This window comes from Dendropsophus ebraccatus, chromosome 9 (genome assembly GCF_027789765.1).
Source record: "Dendropsophus ebraccatus isolate aDenEbr1 chromosome 9, aDenEbr1.pat, whole genome shotgun sequence".
Lineage (NCBI taxonomy): Eukaryota > Metazoa > Chordata > Amphibia > Anura > Hylidae > Dendropsophus > Dendropsophus ebraccatus.
The window spans coordinates 32,202,888-32,218,729 of record NC_091462.1 but is presented as its reverse complement, the minus strand read 5'-3'; the positions used below and the strand labels follow the sequence as shown (position 1 = coordinate 32,218,729).

At 43.3% G+C, this 15,842-nt stretch overlaps 4 protein-coding genes across 8 annotated transcripts in view; 3 read left to right on the top strand and 1 right to left on the bottom strand.

Moving 5' to 3' along the window:
- UBR3 (ubiquitin protein ligase E3 component n-recognin 3) overlaps positions 1 to 15,842 on the bottom strand; it is a 169,130-nt gene that overhangs the window by 10,723 nt on the left and 142,565 nt on the right. For all 4 annotated transcript variants that reach the window (XM_069982888.1, XM_069982887.1, XM_069982889.1 and 1 more), the window contains one exon: positions 15,129 to 15,236. In XM_069982888.1, the coding sequence (XP_069838989.1) occupies positions 15,129 to 15,236 (108 nt within the window). The remainder of the gene's footprint in view (positions 1 to 15,128; positions 15,237 to 15,842) is intronic.
- On the top strand, positions 817 to 2,159 carry LOC138802017 (uncharacterized). Of its 2 annotated transcripts, XM_069985140.1 has the most exons (5): positions 817 to 914; positions 1,140 to 1,187; positions 1,334 to 1,400; positions 1,482 to 1,558; positions 1,737 to 2,159. In XM_069985140.1, the coding sequence occupies exons 1-5, from the start codon at positions 833 to 835 to the stop codon at positions 2,123 to 2,125; spliced, it is 663 nt and encodes a 220-aa protein (XP_069841241.1). In that variant the 5' UTR covers positions 817 to 832; the 3' UTR covers positions 2,126 to 2,159. The 2 variants fall into 2 exon arrangements, with proteins under 2 accessions (XP_069841241.1, XP_069841242.1); XM_069985141.1 differs by lacking the exon at positions 1,140 to 1,187.
- LOC138802016 (uncharacterized) lies at positions 7,644 to 8,954 on the top strand. The gene is made up of 5 exons (XM_069985138.1): positions 7,644 to 7,725; positions 7,907 to 7,954; positions 8,109 to 8,175; positions 8,257 to 8,342; positions 8,521 to 8,954. Exons 1-5 carry the CDS (start codon positions 7,647 to 7,649, stop codon positions 8,877 to 8,879), a joined length of 639 nt encoding a protein of 212 aa, XP_069841239.1. The 5' UTR covers positions 7,644 to 7,646; the 3' UTR covers positions 8,880 to 8,954.
- On the top strand, positions 12,510 to 13,737 carry LOC138802015 (uncharacterized). The gene is made up of 4 exons (XM_069985137.1): positions 12,510 to 12,591; positions 12,893 to 12,959; positions 13,040 to 13,125; positions 13,302 to 13,737. The coding sequence occupies exons 1-4, from the start codon at positions 12,510 to 12,512 to the stop codon at positions 13,703 to 13,705; spliced, it is 639 nt and encodes a 212-aa protein (XP_069841238.1). The 3' UTR covers positions 13,706 to 13,737.

The window sequence follows — 15,842 nt, the reverse complement described above, 5'->3', positions numbered from 1 at the left end:
GTATACACCATGGGGGAGATTTATCAAACATGGTGTAAAGTGAAACTGTCTCAGTTGCCCCTAGCAACCAATCAGATTCCACCTTTCATTTTCCAAAGAGTCTCTGAGGAAAGAAAGGTGGAATCTGATTGGTTGCTAGGGGCATTTGATAAGTCTCCCCCATGCAAGTAACCAGTGCCAGAGTATATACCATGTGTATAACCCCAGCATGCAAAGTGCCTAGAGCAGCATGAACTCTAAATACAGGCCTGTTTATGACTGCTGTGACTTAGAGGACTATACAATTCTCTTTCTGTAACATTTTTAGCTTTATTAGGTAGGGGCTGGCTATAGTATAACCTCAGTCATATGCATTGATTTGTGAGCTGCACCATCCTGGGGGGGGACATAACACTCTGGGCCCCTGTGACATGGGCCTTGTTGGTACAACACCATCTACCTAGCTCTGCGGGTTACTGCACAAACAAAGCTCGCTCTTCATCCACACCACAGACAGCAATGATTGCAGTGCTTACACAGGACCTGTGGTCAGTCCACTGTTATTATCATTTATAGCCTTGCATGATAGTACTACAAGTCCCAGCATAGCATGCAAGACAATAAGTGCACACTGCAACAACTAAGCACTACAAGTCCCAGGATATCCTGTAAATACAGTAATCTCCTCCCTACACACATTGTACATATGACACTAACTGCCACACAGGTGGTATTATCTATGACATCATCACTGCCACACAGGTGGTATTATCTATGACATCACAATAGATCACCAAGTGCTTTGTGTGTCCGGGCTGCACTGCAGTCAGTTGAGTGTTAGGGCTCAGCGAGGATGGAGGTGAGGAGAGTATTGGAGATATTGGTGCTTTGCAGTTTGTGCTTTGGAGGAAAGAAAGTCTCAGGGACATCACCAGGTAATGGCTTCATACTGGAGGGAGGTTATTATACTAAATGGAGAGCAATATTACTGTATATCAATCCAGGATTACAGGAAACACAGATAGATAGATAGATAGATAGATAGATAGATAGATAGATAGATAGATAGATAGATAGATAGATACACACACACATGGGAAGGGGGGGGGGATGATTTGCAGCTGGGAAAATGTATTTGATGTCTGTATTTTCCTTCTTAGAGTCGGTGATAGAAAGTCCCATCCCACAGGACAGAGGCGGCCATACCAGTAAGTAGTTATTTCCATCCTCCCCAAATTCTGCATCAGGACGGTCTAAAGATCACCCCAAATCTGTTATAGAGGAAAACTAAAAGAATCATAGTAATAAATAATAATAATCCTAATATATTAATCACTGTCTGTGTTTATTATAGGCAGAGGCAGTGTTGGCCTTACAGTCGGCCTGGTCTTGGCAGTGATTGTGGTTATCGTCATATCCTGGTAAGTTCCTGCTTTCGGTTCTGACCATAGAAAATTGTCATCTACATCAGTTTGTCTAAAAGACTTTGTTTTGTTTCACAGCGCAATATTTTGGTATTGCCGCAGACGTCGGAGGCCGAAAGCGGTTTATTTAGAAGAAATTGTCGTCCAAAAGCCAGGTAATGTAGGTGTAAGGTGTGGGAGCTGCATCTGGGGGCATTTATGGCATATCCTGTGGATTTACAATAAGTGCCCCTGATGGATATACCCCTTTAAAAACCAAACCCCAAAATCTATTGTACAGTCTCTCAAGTCCTGCTTACAGCAATAACATATGGTTTCCCTTTTACATTGCAGATATTCCAAAAGCCTTGGCTAAAGAGGACGAACTTCAGGGAATAGAGACAAACTGCCCCATAGTAACACCAAAAAACATCCCATTGGAGGCAGTGGTCTCCATCATGGAGCCCGAAAAGAGAGATTTCCACCATGGGCTGAGGAGGACGGAGGAGGCAGCGACCATCTCTGCCAAAATAAAAGCGAAGGCTAAAAAATTTCCCAACATCCGGTCATGGTTCAAAACCAAAAAAAGCCGAGACAAAGAAAGAAAAAAAAGAGACGAGAAATGCAAAAGGGTCAACTCGTGGTTAGAGAAAAGGAGGAGGAGAAAGAGGAGCATGGAGAGGAAAATGCATTTAACATCTAAATCGAAGACTCCATGGCTCTGGTGTTCAACCTGCCACTGACTTCCACCAGTTGTCCGTATCTAAGGATGTTGTTGTCCCATTAATAAACATCTATAACATCTATATTGGCTTATGGGCATTTGTTTTTCTTCATAATTTTGTGATTATGCTGGTGTGATACCTGCATTAAAGGGGTTATCCAGGATTACAAGAACATGAATATGTGGTTTCTGTAAGAAAGTGTGTGTACAACAAGCGATCCCCACCATGAGTCCCCTGGGGAAACCAGCGATATAGCGGATGGAAACATGTAGGGAGGTAGGGTGCAATATGGAGATGTGGGGGGCAGGTGTTAGTGTGGGGTCACCCTTCTCAGGGCCATCTTATTTTTTAGGAGGGGCATAGCATTATCCAGATGAGGGCTACCTAGCTATTCGGGGTCTTGTACATTTTTAGGAAATCATGTTCAGGCAGTAGCGAAATTTGGGGAGGGGCGGGGGGGCTACCGCTCCCGGGCCCACATAGGCTGGGGGCCCCGACCAGTGTCAGCACATGGAAGTAATTAGGGTCGGCTTTCCACACTGTGATGCAGGGATCACCCGGGGATCCCCAGGACACCTGTCCCGGATCCCCAGGGGTGGCCCCACTCACTTGTGCAGCGCTGACAGGAAGCTGAGGCTACAGAGAGACGCAGCGTCTCACTGTCTGTGCCGGAAGATAAGACAGAGGAGAGAGAGAGAGAGGAGAGCGGGGTCTGCAGAGCAGCAGCAGCATCCAGGCAGCGTGTGAGAGGGAAGTTTACTTTTTTCATGGGGTTAATCAGTGGTGATGGGGCCCATGAATGTTTGCAATCACTTTGCTTTTGGGCTGCAGCAGGATGCAGGGCAGCACTATCTCCTTCTCCCATACAATCTATGCACAGTCCGTGCAGGCACCAAGACTACAGGCAGCAGTATAGACTGCACAACTATTGCTGCTTCTGTCTCTGCCTGAAGGGACTGTGCGTGGATCGCCCATGTACAGTAGTGGAGCAGTGTTTCTTATCCTCCAGCAGGACCCTGCAGTTTCCTTCTCCATTTGATCCCCTCAATACAAAAGATGCAGCTGTTTGGAGCTATAGGCTCCAATAGGAGCCCCCCTGCCACATCCATCAGCCCCTGGAGTACAAGTCCTGCCATCACATGGTACTGTGCACCCAGCACACAGGACAGGCAGAGCAGATAGTTTAGCTGCTGGTAGGGGCAGAGAGCTCACAGACACTGCTACCACACACTAAAGTTGCACTTACATGTTGCTGTGAAAGTAGAATAGATCCTGGCCTGATCTGTGAGGAATCCACTCATTGGCCCTGTTGTCAGCTCATCCTCTGATCTGACTGCAGCAGGGACCTGGAGTTACCTCAGAGGATTCTCAGTACATGTCCTATCATCACTGGTGATGTACTACCTGCAAGCTGAACCCCTCCCCACTATTCAGGTAAATAAAGTCCATCTCTCCCCCCCCCCCCTCTCTCTCTCCCCCTCTCCCTATATCTCTCTCCCTCTCTATCTATCTATCTATCTATCTATCTATCTATCTATCTATCTATCTATCTATCTCCTATCTTCCTTTTGCCCTAATGTCAGGAACCCCCCCCCCAACAAAAACACACAAAACCTGCTGAAAATGATTTTACTATCCTATACTCATACACCCGCAGCGCACGGAAAGAGGGAGCCCAGATTTGGAGGACGGCCCGGGGCCTATGGACTACTCCGCCACTGGGGTTCATGCTAAAGGGGAGGACAAATGCTGCATAATATGAGGGGGTCAATACTGTATGCGGCTGCACAGACAGAAGGGGTTAATATTGTATGCCGTATAGCATGGGTCTCCAAACTGCGGCCCTCCAGCTGTTGCAAAACTACATTTCCCATCATGCCTGGACAGCCAAATCCAAAGCTTTAGCTGTCCGGGCATGATGGGAGTTGTGGTTACGCAACAGCTGGTGGGCCGCAGTTTGGAGACCCATGCCGTATAGTATTAACGTCCTCTGTCTATGCAGCTTTGTATAGCCCTCTCTGTAGTATTAACCTCCTGTGTGCAGTCCCATATAGTATATGGAGCTACACAGGGCAGCTAATACTATTGAGCAGGCTGCAAAAAGGGGGTTAATACTAGAGATGAGCGTATCTACATTAGGAAGGAAGCAAATCGCTTCATCCCTATCTGCATTCTGCTCATCAGGCTGCAGGCTTTTAAATCTGCTCCGTTACCTACAGCTCCTGCCCAGGTTCTGGGAAAGGATGGATCCAGTCCTGGAAAACTGGGAGAAGTTTCCCAGGACTGGATCCATACTGGTAAGGGGTTTGTGTTATAAAGGATTGGCACAACATAGGCACTTTCTTTCAAAATCAGCATCACCCTGGTAGTGTGTGGTATTAAAACCTGGCTCAATTCACTTCAGTGGAAATTAAATTCAATACCACACTTAGCCTGAGGGCAGGGGTGGTGCTGTTTCTGGAAGAGAACAGCCAAGATTTTTTAAAATCCTGGATAACCCCTTTAATTTAGAGTGATTATACGTAGAGCCGTTTACACTGTTCTAAATCCTTCACATTCACTGAGAGTTATGTACTGTAGAATATACCCCTCATTATGCAGAAACCATTGCTGTCTGCCATTGTTCCCTATGTGTAACATAATCGGTTGGGGGCCCACTCAGAGTTACTCGCCCCCCTTAGACTGAGCCCCTAGCTACGCCCCTGTGTTCAGGTAAATATGTGATATTTCATTTAGGTTCTGAATTCTCATTTTATTAAAGTTTCCATATTAGAGGATTATTACAATGTAACCCCAACATGGGAAAATGTGAGATACATAAAATAATAGGTCAGATAGTGATATAACTGAGGTCTGTAAGAGCAGATACACAATCATCTAACCAAAGAAGCAAAGGAGGGGCGAGGGGTAGAAAAATGAAAAGGAGGGGAGGGATGGCTTCAGTAATGGCGTACGGTTGCACTAAAAACTTTTACTCATACGTTTCAACAGTAGAACGAGGTGCGGACGTAATATGAGCACGCAAAACGTATGATAAATGAAAGAGTAGTAGATGCTTGGAACAAACATCCAGCAGATGTGGTATGTAAATCCAAAGTAACATAATATAAATCTGCCTGGGATAAACTTATATAAAAACATAAGAAATAATATAGAGGTGGACTAGATGGATCAGGTGCATTTTTTGGGGGGGCCAGAAAACTAGCATAAAAGTCATTTATTTTTGTGCAAAATACTATAAACTCACAAGTGTTTCTTCAGAGATATGGTTTTCAACAAAAAAAATTGCAATTTATTTAACCCTTTGAGGACCAAACCCAAAATGACCCAGTGGACCGCGCAAATTTTCATTTTTGCGTTTTCGTTTTTTCCTCCTCCCCTTCTAAGAGCTCCAGCACTTTCAGTTTTCTATCTACAAGGCCATGTGGGGGGATGTTTTTTACAGGAATAGTTGTACTTTGTAATGGCGTCTTTCATTCTACCATAACATGTATGATGGAACCCCAAAAATATCATTTATGAAGATATAAATTGGTGAAATTGTAAAGTAGAGTACAATATGGTAACGTTTGGGGGGTTCCTGTGTCTACGTAATGCACTATATGGTAAAAGCGACATGATACTATTATTCTATAGGTCAGTCCGAACACAACCATATGCAGATTACACAGATTCTCTAATGTTATATATATTTTTTTTTAAATGAAATCCTTTTTTTTTTTTGCAATTAATTATTAATACAATGGGCCTATTGTGACGCTTATAACGGTTTTATTTTTTCACCTGCGGGGCTGTATGGGGCGTTATTTTTTCCGCCATGATCTTGAGTTTTTGTTTACAGCATATTTGTGAAGATCGGACGTTTTGACCATTTAAACATTTTTTTTTTTTTTTTAAATATAATGTAAAAAAAAACAAAAAAAAACAAAAAAAAAAAAAAAAACGGTAATCCTGGCGCTTTTTTCACTCTTTTCGTTTACACCGTTTGTGATGACGCTTGTTATATTTTAATAGATCGAACAATTACGCACGCTACGGTATAATATATTTTATTTGTTTTTATCGGTTTTATTTATATAATGGGAAAGGGGGTGATTTCAACTTTTATTGGGGGAGGGGCTTTGGGTGTTTGTGAAAATATTTTTACTTACACACACTGATCATTGCTATGCCATAAGCAAAGCATTGATCAGTGTGATCTGCTCATTGAGGATTCCAGCAGGAGAAGAGAGTGCTGATGTTGTAGGAGAGGTCACAGCAGCACAGAGGATGTCAGGAAAGGAGTGTGCTGATCTCATATGAGAGGTCACAGCAGCACAGAGGATGTCAGGAAAGGAGTGTGCTGATCTCATATGAGAGGTCACAGCAGCACAGAGGATGTCAGGAGAGGAGGGTGCTGATCTTATAGGAGATGTCACAGCAGCACAGAGAATGTCAGGAGAGGAGTGTGCTGATCTTATAGGAGAGGACACAGCAGCACAGAGGATGTCAGGAGAGGAGAGTGCTGATCTTATAGGGGAGGTCACAGCAGCACAGAGGATGTCAGGAGAGGTGCGTTTTGATCTTATAGGAGAGGTCACAGCAGCAGAGGATGTCAGGAGAGAAATGTGCTGTTCTTTTAGGAGAAGTCAATGGATCCAAGCAGCACAGAGGATCTTAGGAAAGGAGTGTTCTGATCTTATAGGAGAGGTCACAGCAGCACAGAGTATCTCAGGAGAGGAGTGTGCTGATCTGATAGGAGAACTCCCACCAGCACATAGGATGTCAGGAGAGGAGTGGGCTGATCTTATAGGAGAGGTCACAGCGCAGAGATTATCTCAGTAGAGGAGCATGCTGGTCTTATAGGAGAGGTCACAGCAGCACAGAGTATCTCAGGAGAGGAGTGTGCTGGTCTTATAGAAAATGTCACAGTGTCAGAGACTTAGAGGACAATACAATTCTCTTAGTAATTTCTGTAACATCTTTCCCTTTATTAGGTAGGGGCTGGCTATAGTACAACCTCAGTCATATGCAGTGAGATTTGTGAGCTGCACCTGGGAGGAGGGGAGGGGGGGGGGGACATAACACTCTGGGCCCCTGTGACATGGGCCTCCTTGGTACAACACCATCTCTCCCAGCTCTGCGGGTTACTGCACAAAGCTCGCTCTTCATCCACACCACAGTCAGCAATGATTGCAGTGCTTACACAGGACCTGTGGTCAGTCCACTGTTTATATCATTTATAGCCTTGCATGATAGTACTACAAGTCCCAGCATAGCATGCAAGACAATAAGTGCACACTGCAACAACTAAGCACTACAAGTCCCAGAATATACTGTAAATACTGTAATCTCCTCCCTACACACATTGCTCCTATTACAATCTAACTGCCACACAGGTGGTATTATCTATGACATCATCACCGCCACACAGGTGGTATTATCTATGACATCATCACTGCCACACAGGTGGTATTATCTATGACATCACAATAGATCACCAAGTGCTTTGTGTGTCCGGGCTGCACTGGAGTCAGTTGAGTGTTAGTGCTCAGCAAGGATGGAGGTGAGGAGAGTGATCCAGATATTTGTGCTGTGCAGTTTGTACTTTGAAGGAAAAGTCTCAGGGACATCACCAGGTAATGGCTTCATACTGGAGGAAGGTTATTATACTAAATGGAGAGAAATATTACTGTATATCAATCCAGGATTACAGGAAACCCAGATAGATGGATAGATAGACAGACAGACATGGGAAGCGGGGGGGGGGGTGATTTGCAGCTGGGAAAATGTATTTAATGTCTGTATTTTCCTTCTTAGATTCGGTGATAGAGAGTGCCATCCCACAGGACGGAGGCGGCCATACCAGTAAGTAGTTATTTCCATCCTCCCCAAATTCTGGATCAGGACGGTCTAAAGCTCACCCCAAATCTGTTATAGAGGAAAACTAAAAGAATCATAGTAATAAATAATAATAATCCTAATATACTAATATATTAATCACTGTCTGTGTTTATTATAGGCAGAGGCAGTGTTGGCCTTACAGTCGGCCTGGTCTTGGCAGTGATTGTGATTATCGTCGTATCCTGGTAAGTTCCTGCTCTCGGTTCGGACCATAGAAAATTTTCATCTACATCAGTTTGTGTAAAACACTTTGCTTTGTTTTGTAGCGCTATACTTTGGTATTGCCGCAGACGTCGGAGGCGTCGAAGACCGGAACCGGTTTATTTAGAAGAAATTATCGTCCACAGGCCAGGTAATGTAGGTGTAAGGTGTGGGAGCTGCATCTGGGGGCATTTATGGCATATCCTGTGTATTTGCAATAAGTGTCCCTGATGGATATACCACTTTAAAAACCAAACCCCAAAATCTATTGTACAGTCTCTCAAGTCCTGGTTACAGCAATAACATATGGTTTCCCTTTTACATTGCAGATATTCCAAAAGCCTTGGCTAAGGAGGACGAACTTCAGGGAATAGAGAAAAACTGCCCCATAGAGAAGGAAACTCTGAAAAACATCCCATTGGAGGCAGTGGTCTCCATCATGGAGCCCAAAAAGAGAGATTTCCACCATGGGCTGAGAAGGACGGAGGAGGCAGCGACCATATCTACCAAAATAAAAGTGAAGGCTAAAAAATTCACCAACATCCGATCATGGTTCAAAACCAAAAAAAGCCGAGACAAAGAAAGAAAAAAAAAGAGACGAGAAATGCAAAAGGGTCAACTCGTGGTTAGAGAAAAGGAGAAGGAAAAAGCGAAGGAGCATGGAGAGGAAAATGCATTTAACATCTAAATCGAAGAAGACTCCATGGCTCTGGTGTTCAACCTGCCACTGACTTCCACCAGTGTTGTGTCCACATCTAAGCATGTTGTAGTCTCATTAATAAACATCTATAACATCTATAATGGCTTATGGGCATTTGTTTTTCTTCATATTTTTGGGATTATGCTGGTGTGATACCTGCATTAAAGGGGTTTTCCAGGATTACAAGAACATGAATATGTGGTTTCTGTAAGAAAGTGTGTGTACAACAAGCGATCCCCACCATGTATCCCCTGGGGAAACCAGCGATATAGCGGATGGAAACATGTAGGGAGGTAGGGATCGATATGGAGATGTGGGGGGCAGGTGTTAGTGTGGGGTCACTCTTCTCAGGGCCATATTATTTATTTATTTATTTTTTTATAGACAATGTGCATGTTGGAAACATAAAATAAAAGCAATATTCATGGCAATCTTCATTTCATCTTATTTTTCAGTAGGGGCATAGCATAATCCAGATGAGGGCTATCTAGCTATTCGGAGTCTTGTAAATTTTCAGGAAATCCTGTTCAGGTAAATATGTGATATTTTATTTATGTTTTGAATTCTCATTTTATTAAAGTTTTCATATTAACCCTTAGAGGACGGGGCCAATTTTGATTTTTGCGTTTTCGTTTTTTCCTCCTTGTGCTTAACCCCTTAAGGACAGAGCCAATTTCGATTTTTGCGTTTTCGTTTTTTCCTCCTTGTGCTTAACCCCTTAAGGACAGAGCCAATTTCGATTTTTGCATTTTCGTTTTTTCCTCCTTGTGCTTAAAAGGCCATAGCACTTGCATTTTTCCACCTAGAAACCCACATGAGCCCTTATTTTTTGCGTCACTAATTGTACTTTGCAATGACAGGCTGAATTTTTGCATAAAGTACACTGCGAAACCAGAAAAAAATTGAGAAAAAAAACGCATTTTGTTTATTTGGGGGAAATGTGTTTTTACGCCATTCGCCCTGGGGATAAACTGACTTGTTATGCATGTTCCTCAAGTCGTTACGATTACAACGATATGTAACATGTATAACTTATATTGTATCTGATGGCCTGTAAAAAATTCAAACCATTGTCAACAAATATACGTCACTTAAAATCGCTCCATTCCCAGGCTTATAGCGCTTTTATCCTTCGGTCTATCGGGCTGTGTCAGGTGTAATTTTTTGCGCCATGATGTGTTCTTTCTATCGGTACCTTGATTGCGCATATACGACTTTTTGATCGCTTTTTATTACAATTTTTCTGGATTTGATGCGACCAAAAATGCGCAATTTTGCACTTTGGGATTTTTTTGCGCTGACACCGTTTACCGTGCGAGATCTGGAATGTGATTAATAGTTCAGGCGATTACGCACACGGCGATAGCAAACATGTTTATTTCTTTATTTACTTTTATTAATAACCTGGGAAAAGGGGGGTGATTCAGACTTTTATTAGGGGAGGGGGCTTTTTACTAATAACAACACTTTTTTTTTTACTTTAACACTTATACTAGAAGCCCCCCTAGGGGACTTCTAGTATAAGTGCTTTGATCTCTCATAGAGATCTCTGCAGCATAGATATGCTGCAGAGATCCATGAGATAGGCACTCGTTTACTTCCGGCTGCTGCAGCCGAAAGTAAACGAGTGGCGAGCCGGGGACGGCTCCGTGTTACAGGAGTGGAGAGAGCAGACCGCCGCCGTCTAATATGGGCTCCACCACAGCCCACTCTGCACTTACCCGCTCGCTATCGGTGGCCGTAGTAGTGGCGGCAGTGAGTGGGGAACGGGGAGCAAGTGAGCGCTGACCTGACAGATCTGTGCTCGCTTGCTCCTGCAATCCAACTGGTGTAATAGCGGCTTTAGTGTCCGCACAGTAGTAAGCTAGAGCTGCAGAGGATTAGGCCGGGGTCACACTGCAGTTTTGCAGGCCGTCTAATATATGGTTACTTCTAACATACACAAAAACGTGATTAATCACGATTTTTGTGTACACACAAAAAAAAAAAAAAAAAACTATTTGTATACTATACCTGATCAACAATGGCCCCTATATACATATATACATACGTCCATATGTAGGATTCTCGAAACCCAAATTTGTAATGACATGCTGGACAAATCATGCAAAACAGCATCTCACTGCTATTCTGTGTACTATACCTGGCAGTATTTTATGTTTTGGAGGAGTTGAATAGAAAAAGGAGCAGGATCCCAGAAGCACAGAGGATGTCAGGAGAGGACAGTGCTCATCTTATAGGAGAGGTCACAGCAGCACAGAGGATGTCAGGAGAGGAGTGTGCTGATCTTATAGCAGAGGTCACAGCAGCACAGAGGATGTCAGGAGAGGAGTGTGCTGATCTCATAGGAGAGGTCACAGCAGCACAGAGGATGTCAGGAGAGGAGTGGGCTGATCTTATAGGAGAGGTCACAGTGTCCCAGCAGCACAGAGGATTTTAGGAAAGGAGTGTGCTGTTCTTTTAGGAGAAGTCATAGGATCCCAGCAGCACGGAGGATCTTAGGAGAGGAATGTGCAGATCTTAAAGGGGAGATCACAGAAGCACAGAGGAAGTCAGGAGAGAAGTGTGCTGTTCTTTTAGGAAAAGTCATAGGATCCCAGCAGCACGGAGGATCTTAGGAGAGGAATGTGCAGATCTTAAAGGGGAGATCACAGCAGCACAGAGGAAGTCAGGAGAGGAAAGTGTTGGTCTTATAGGAGAGGTCACAGTGTCACAGCAGCACAGAGGATTTCAGGAGAGGAGTGTGCTGGTTTTATAGGAGAGGTGACAGCAGCACAGAGGATGTCAGGAGAGGAGTGTGCTGATATTATAGGAGAGGTCACAGCAGCACAGAGGATGTCAGGAGAGGAGTGTGCTGATCTGATAGGAGAACTCCCACCAGCACATAGGATGTCAGGAGAGGAGTGGGCTGATCTTATAGGAGAGGTCACAGCGCAGAGAGTATCTCAGTAGAGGTGCATGCTGGTCTTATAGGAGAGGTCACAGCAGCACAGAGTATCTCAGGAGAGGAGTGTGCTGGTCTTATAGAAAAGGTCACAGTGTCAGTGACTTAGAGGACAATACAATTCTCTTGGTAATTTCTGTAACATCTTTCCCTTTATTAGGTAGGGGCTGGCTATAGTACAACCTCAGTCATATGCAGTGAGATTTGTGAGCTGCACCTGGGAGGAGGGGAGGGGGGGGGGGGGACATAACACTCTGGGCCCCTGTGACATGGGCCTCCTTGGTACAACACCATCTCTCCCAGCTCTGCGGGTTACTGCACAAGGCTCGCTCTTCATCCACACCACAGTCAGCAATGATTGCAGTGCTTACACAGGACCTGTGGCCAGTCCACTGTTTATATCATTTATAGCCTTGCATGATAGTACTACAAGTCCCAGCATACTGCACACTGCAACAACTAAGCACTACAAGTCCCAGGATATCCTGCATATACAGTAATCTCCTCCCAACACATATTACTCCTATTACACTCTAACTGCCACACAGGTGGTATTATCTATGACATCATCACTGCCACACAGGTGGTATTATCTATGACATCACAATAGATCACCAAGTGTTTTGTGTGTCCGGGCTGCACTGCAGTCAGTTGAGTGTTAGTGCTCAGCGAGGATGGAGGTGAGGAGAGTGATCCAGATATATGTGCTGTGCAGTTTGTGCTTTGGAGTAAAGAAAGTCTCAGGGACATCACCAGGTAATGGCTTCATACTGGAGGGAGGTTAATATACTAAATGGAGAGCAATATTACTGTATATCAATCCAGGATTACAGGAAACACAGATAGACAGATAGACAGATAGATAGAGAGTGCCATCCCACAGGACGGAGGCGGCCATACCAGTAAGTAGTTATTTCCATCCTCTCCTAATTCTGGATCAGGACGGTCTAATGATCACTCCAAATCTGTTATAGAGGAAAACTAAAAGAATCATAGCAATAAATAATAATAATCCTAATATACTAATATATTAATCACTGTCTGTCTTTATTATTAGGCAGAGGCAGTGTTGGCCTTACAGTCGGCCTGGTCTTGGCAGTGATTGTGATTATCGTCATATCCTGGTAAGTTCCTGCTCTCGGTTCGGACCATAGAAAATTGTCATCTACATCAGTTTGTCTAAACACTTTGCTTTGTTTTGTAGCACTATATTGTGGTATTGCCACAGACGACGGAGGCGTCGAAGACCGGAACCGGTTTATTTAGAAGAAATTGTCGTCCACAGGCCAGGTAATGTAGGTGTAAATCCCAGAAGTGGGACCTGCATCTAGGGGGCATTTATGGCATATCCTGTGGATTTACAATAAGTGTTCCTGATGGATATACCCCTTTAAAAACCAAACCCATAAACCTATTGTTCAGTCCTGGTTACAGCAATAACATAAGGTTTCCCTTTTACATTACAGATATTCCAAAGGCCTTAACTGAAAAGGAGGACGAACTTCAGGGAATAGAGACAAACTGCCCCATAGAGAAGGAAACTCCGAAAAACATCCCATTGGAGGCAGTGGTCTCCATCATGGAGCCCGAAAAGAGAGATTTCCACCATGGGCTGAGAAGGACGGAGGAGGCAGCGACCATATCTACCAAAATAAAAGTGAAGGCTAAAAAATTCACCAACATCCGATCATGGTTCAAAACCAAAAAAAGCCGAGACAAAGAAAGAAAAAAAAGAGACGAGAAATGCAAAAGGGTCAACTCGTGGTTAGAGAAAAGGAGAAGGAAAAAGCGAAGGAGCATGGAGAGGAAAATGCATTTAACATCTAAATCGAAGAAGACTCCATGGCTCTGGTGTTCAACCTGCTACTGACTTCCACCAGTGTTGTGTCCACATCTAAGCATGTTGTAGTCTCATTAATAAACATCTATAACATCTATAATGGCTTATGGGCATTTGTTTTTCTTCACATATTTGGGATTATGCTGGTGTGATACCTGCATTAAAGGGGTTATCCAGGATTACAATAACAAACTTTCTTACAGAAACCACATATTTGGCTACAACAAGCGATCCCCACCATGTGTCCCCTGGGGAAACCAGCGATATAGCGGATGGAAACATGTAGGGAGGTAGGGTGCAATATGGAGATATGGTGGGAAGGTGTTAGCGTGGGAGGGGCAGGTCACAGGGACATATTTTTCAGGAATGGCATAACACAATCCAGATAAGGGTTACCTGGCTATTTGGGGACTTGTATATTTTAGGAAATCATGTTCAGGTAAATATGTGATATTTCATTTAGGTTCTGAATTCTCATTTTATTAAAGTTTCCATATTAGAAGATTATTACAATGTAACCCCAACATGGGGAAATGTGTGATACATAAAATAATGGGTCAGATAGTGATATAACTGAGGTCTGTAAGAGCAGTTACACAATCATCTAACCAAAGAAGCAAAGGAGGGGCGAGGGATAGAAAAATGAAGAGGTAGGGAGGGGTGGCAGAGTGCGGGGGGGGTGGCTTCAGTAATGGTGTACGGTTGCACTAAAAACTTATACTCAAAAGTTTGAACAGTAGAAGCAAGGTGCGGACGCAAAGAAACGCAAAACGTATGATAAATGAGAGAGAAGTAAATACTTGGAACAAATTTCCAGCAGGTGCGGTATGTAAATCCAAACAGAATGTAAATCTGCCTGGGATAAACTTATATATGTCCTAAGATTAAAGCATAAGAAACAATATAGGGGTGGACTAGGGGTGCATTTTTTGGGCCAGAAAACTAGTATAAAAGTCATACATTTTTGTGCCAAATACTATAAACTCACAAGTTTTTCTACAGAGATATGGTTTTGAACAAAAAAAAAAAATTGCTAATTTTTTAAGCTAGTTTTCTGGTGTAGAGTTGGGCAAGCACCGGGTGATTGGGTTACTGCAAGACACATTAGAACTCCAGTGGTAAGTCATTAATTGACAGCATGCCGCCAGAGTTCTAGTGTGTCTACCATTAACCTACTGCCTTTTTTGTTCAAATTTTTTGTAAATTTCATTTACACATTCCCTTGAAGGTGAACCAGGAATCCTCTGATCTGCCAAACAGCTGGTTAAATGCTTGAGTCTCCCATTGATTTCAATACGTTTCGTTACTTGAGTTTTGAAAAAAATGTCTGACTCAAACGAGCTCTTAAGCATTTCCCACAGAGACCCTTAGAAATTGTAAATTATTTATATAAGTGTCATTTTTGGTATATACAGTACTATGGAATTGTTCACACTACATCTTGTTGGGTTACCTTTGCGGATTCCTCCATTTCCTCTTCTTGGTATAGCTTTCCTGATGATAACTCAGCAATCACGAAACCAAGCAAAGCTTCCCAAGACTTCCCGGGAGAGTATGAACTCTGTTAGGGAGAGGTCAAAAGGATTTCATTTTTAGAGGAATACAAAGAAAAGATAACAAAGCAAACTAGAGATCAGAAAGAGTTGAAAAAATTAAAACAAAGTCTGGGTTCTTATAAAAGATGTTGGACAATACTGCCTACCAAGAGTGTTGATCAAGCTGACAACATAATGGCTCTACTGGCATGCATTGAGAGATGTGTGTATCAGGAGATGCATCAGCTTCACGGAGGAAAGTGACCAGGACAAAACACCAGTTAAGAAACTTTATTGGCCTTTTTTTATTCCCTAGAAAATAAATGTTGTTTTTCCCCTCTAAAAAACAGGAAAGGATCCGATCAAGAGGAAAGAAACCTAATTGGAAAATGGACCGATGGACATAAAGTACGGATTTAGCTCTCTCATATGTACTTGTCAGAACTCATCTACCAGCAATGCAAGACCGGATTGCTGAACAACAACCCAGGGGATTGCATACACTGCTCTATCATCCTCACCCACTGCAATAGAAGAAAAAAAAAAAAAGTTAAAGTCACTGTTTTTATACACAGTCCAGGGATCAAAACTTCCAAGAGAGGCAGGTCTATTGTTTACCTAGTACCCAGTCC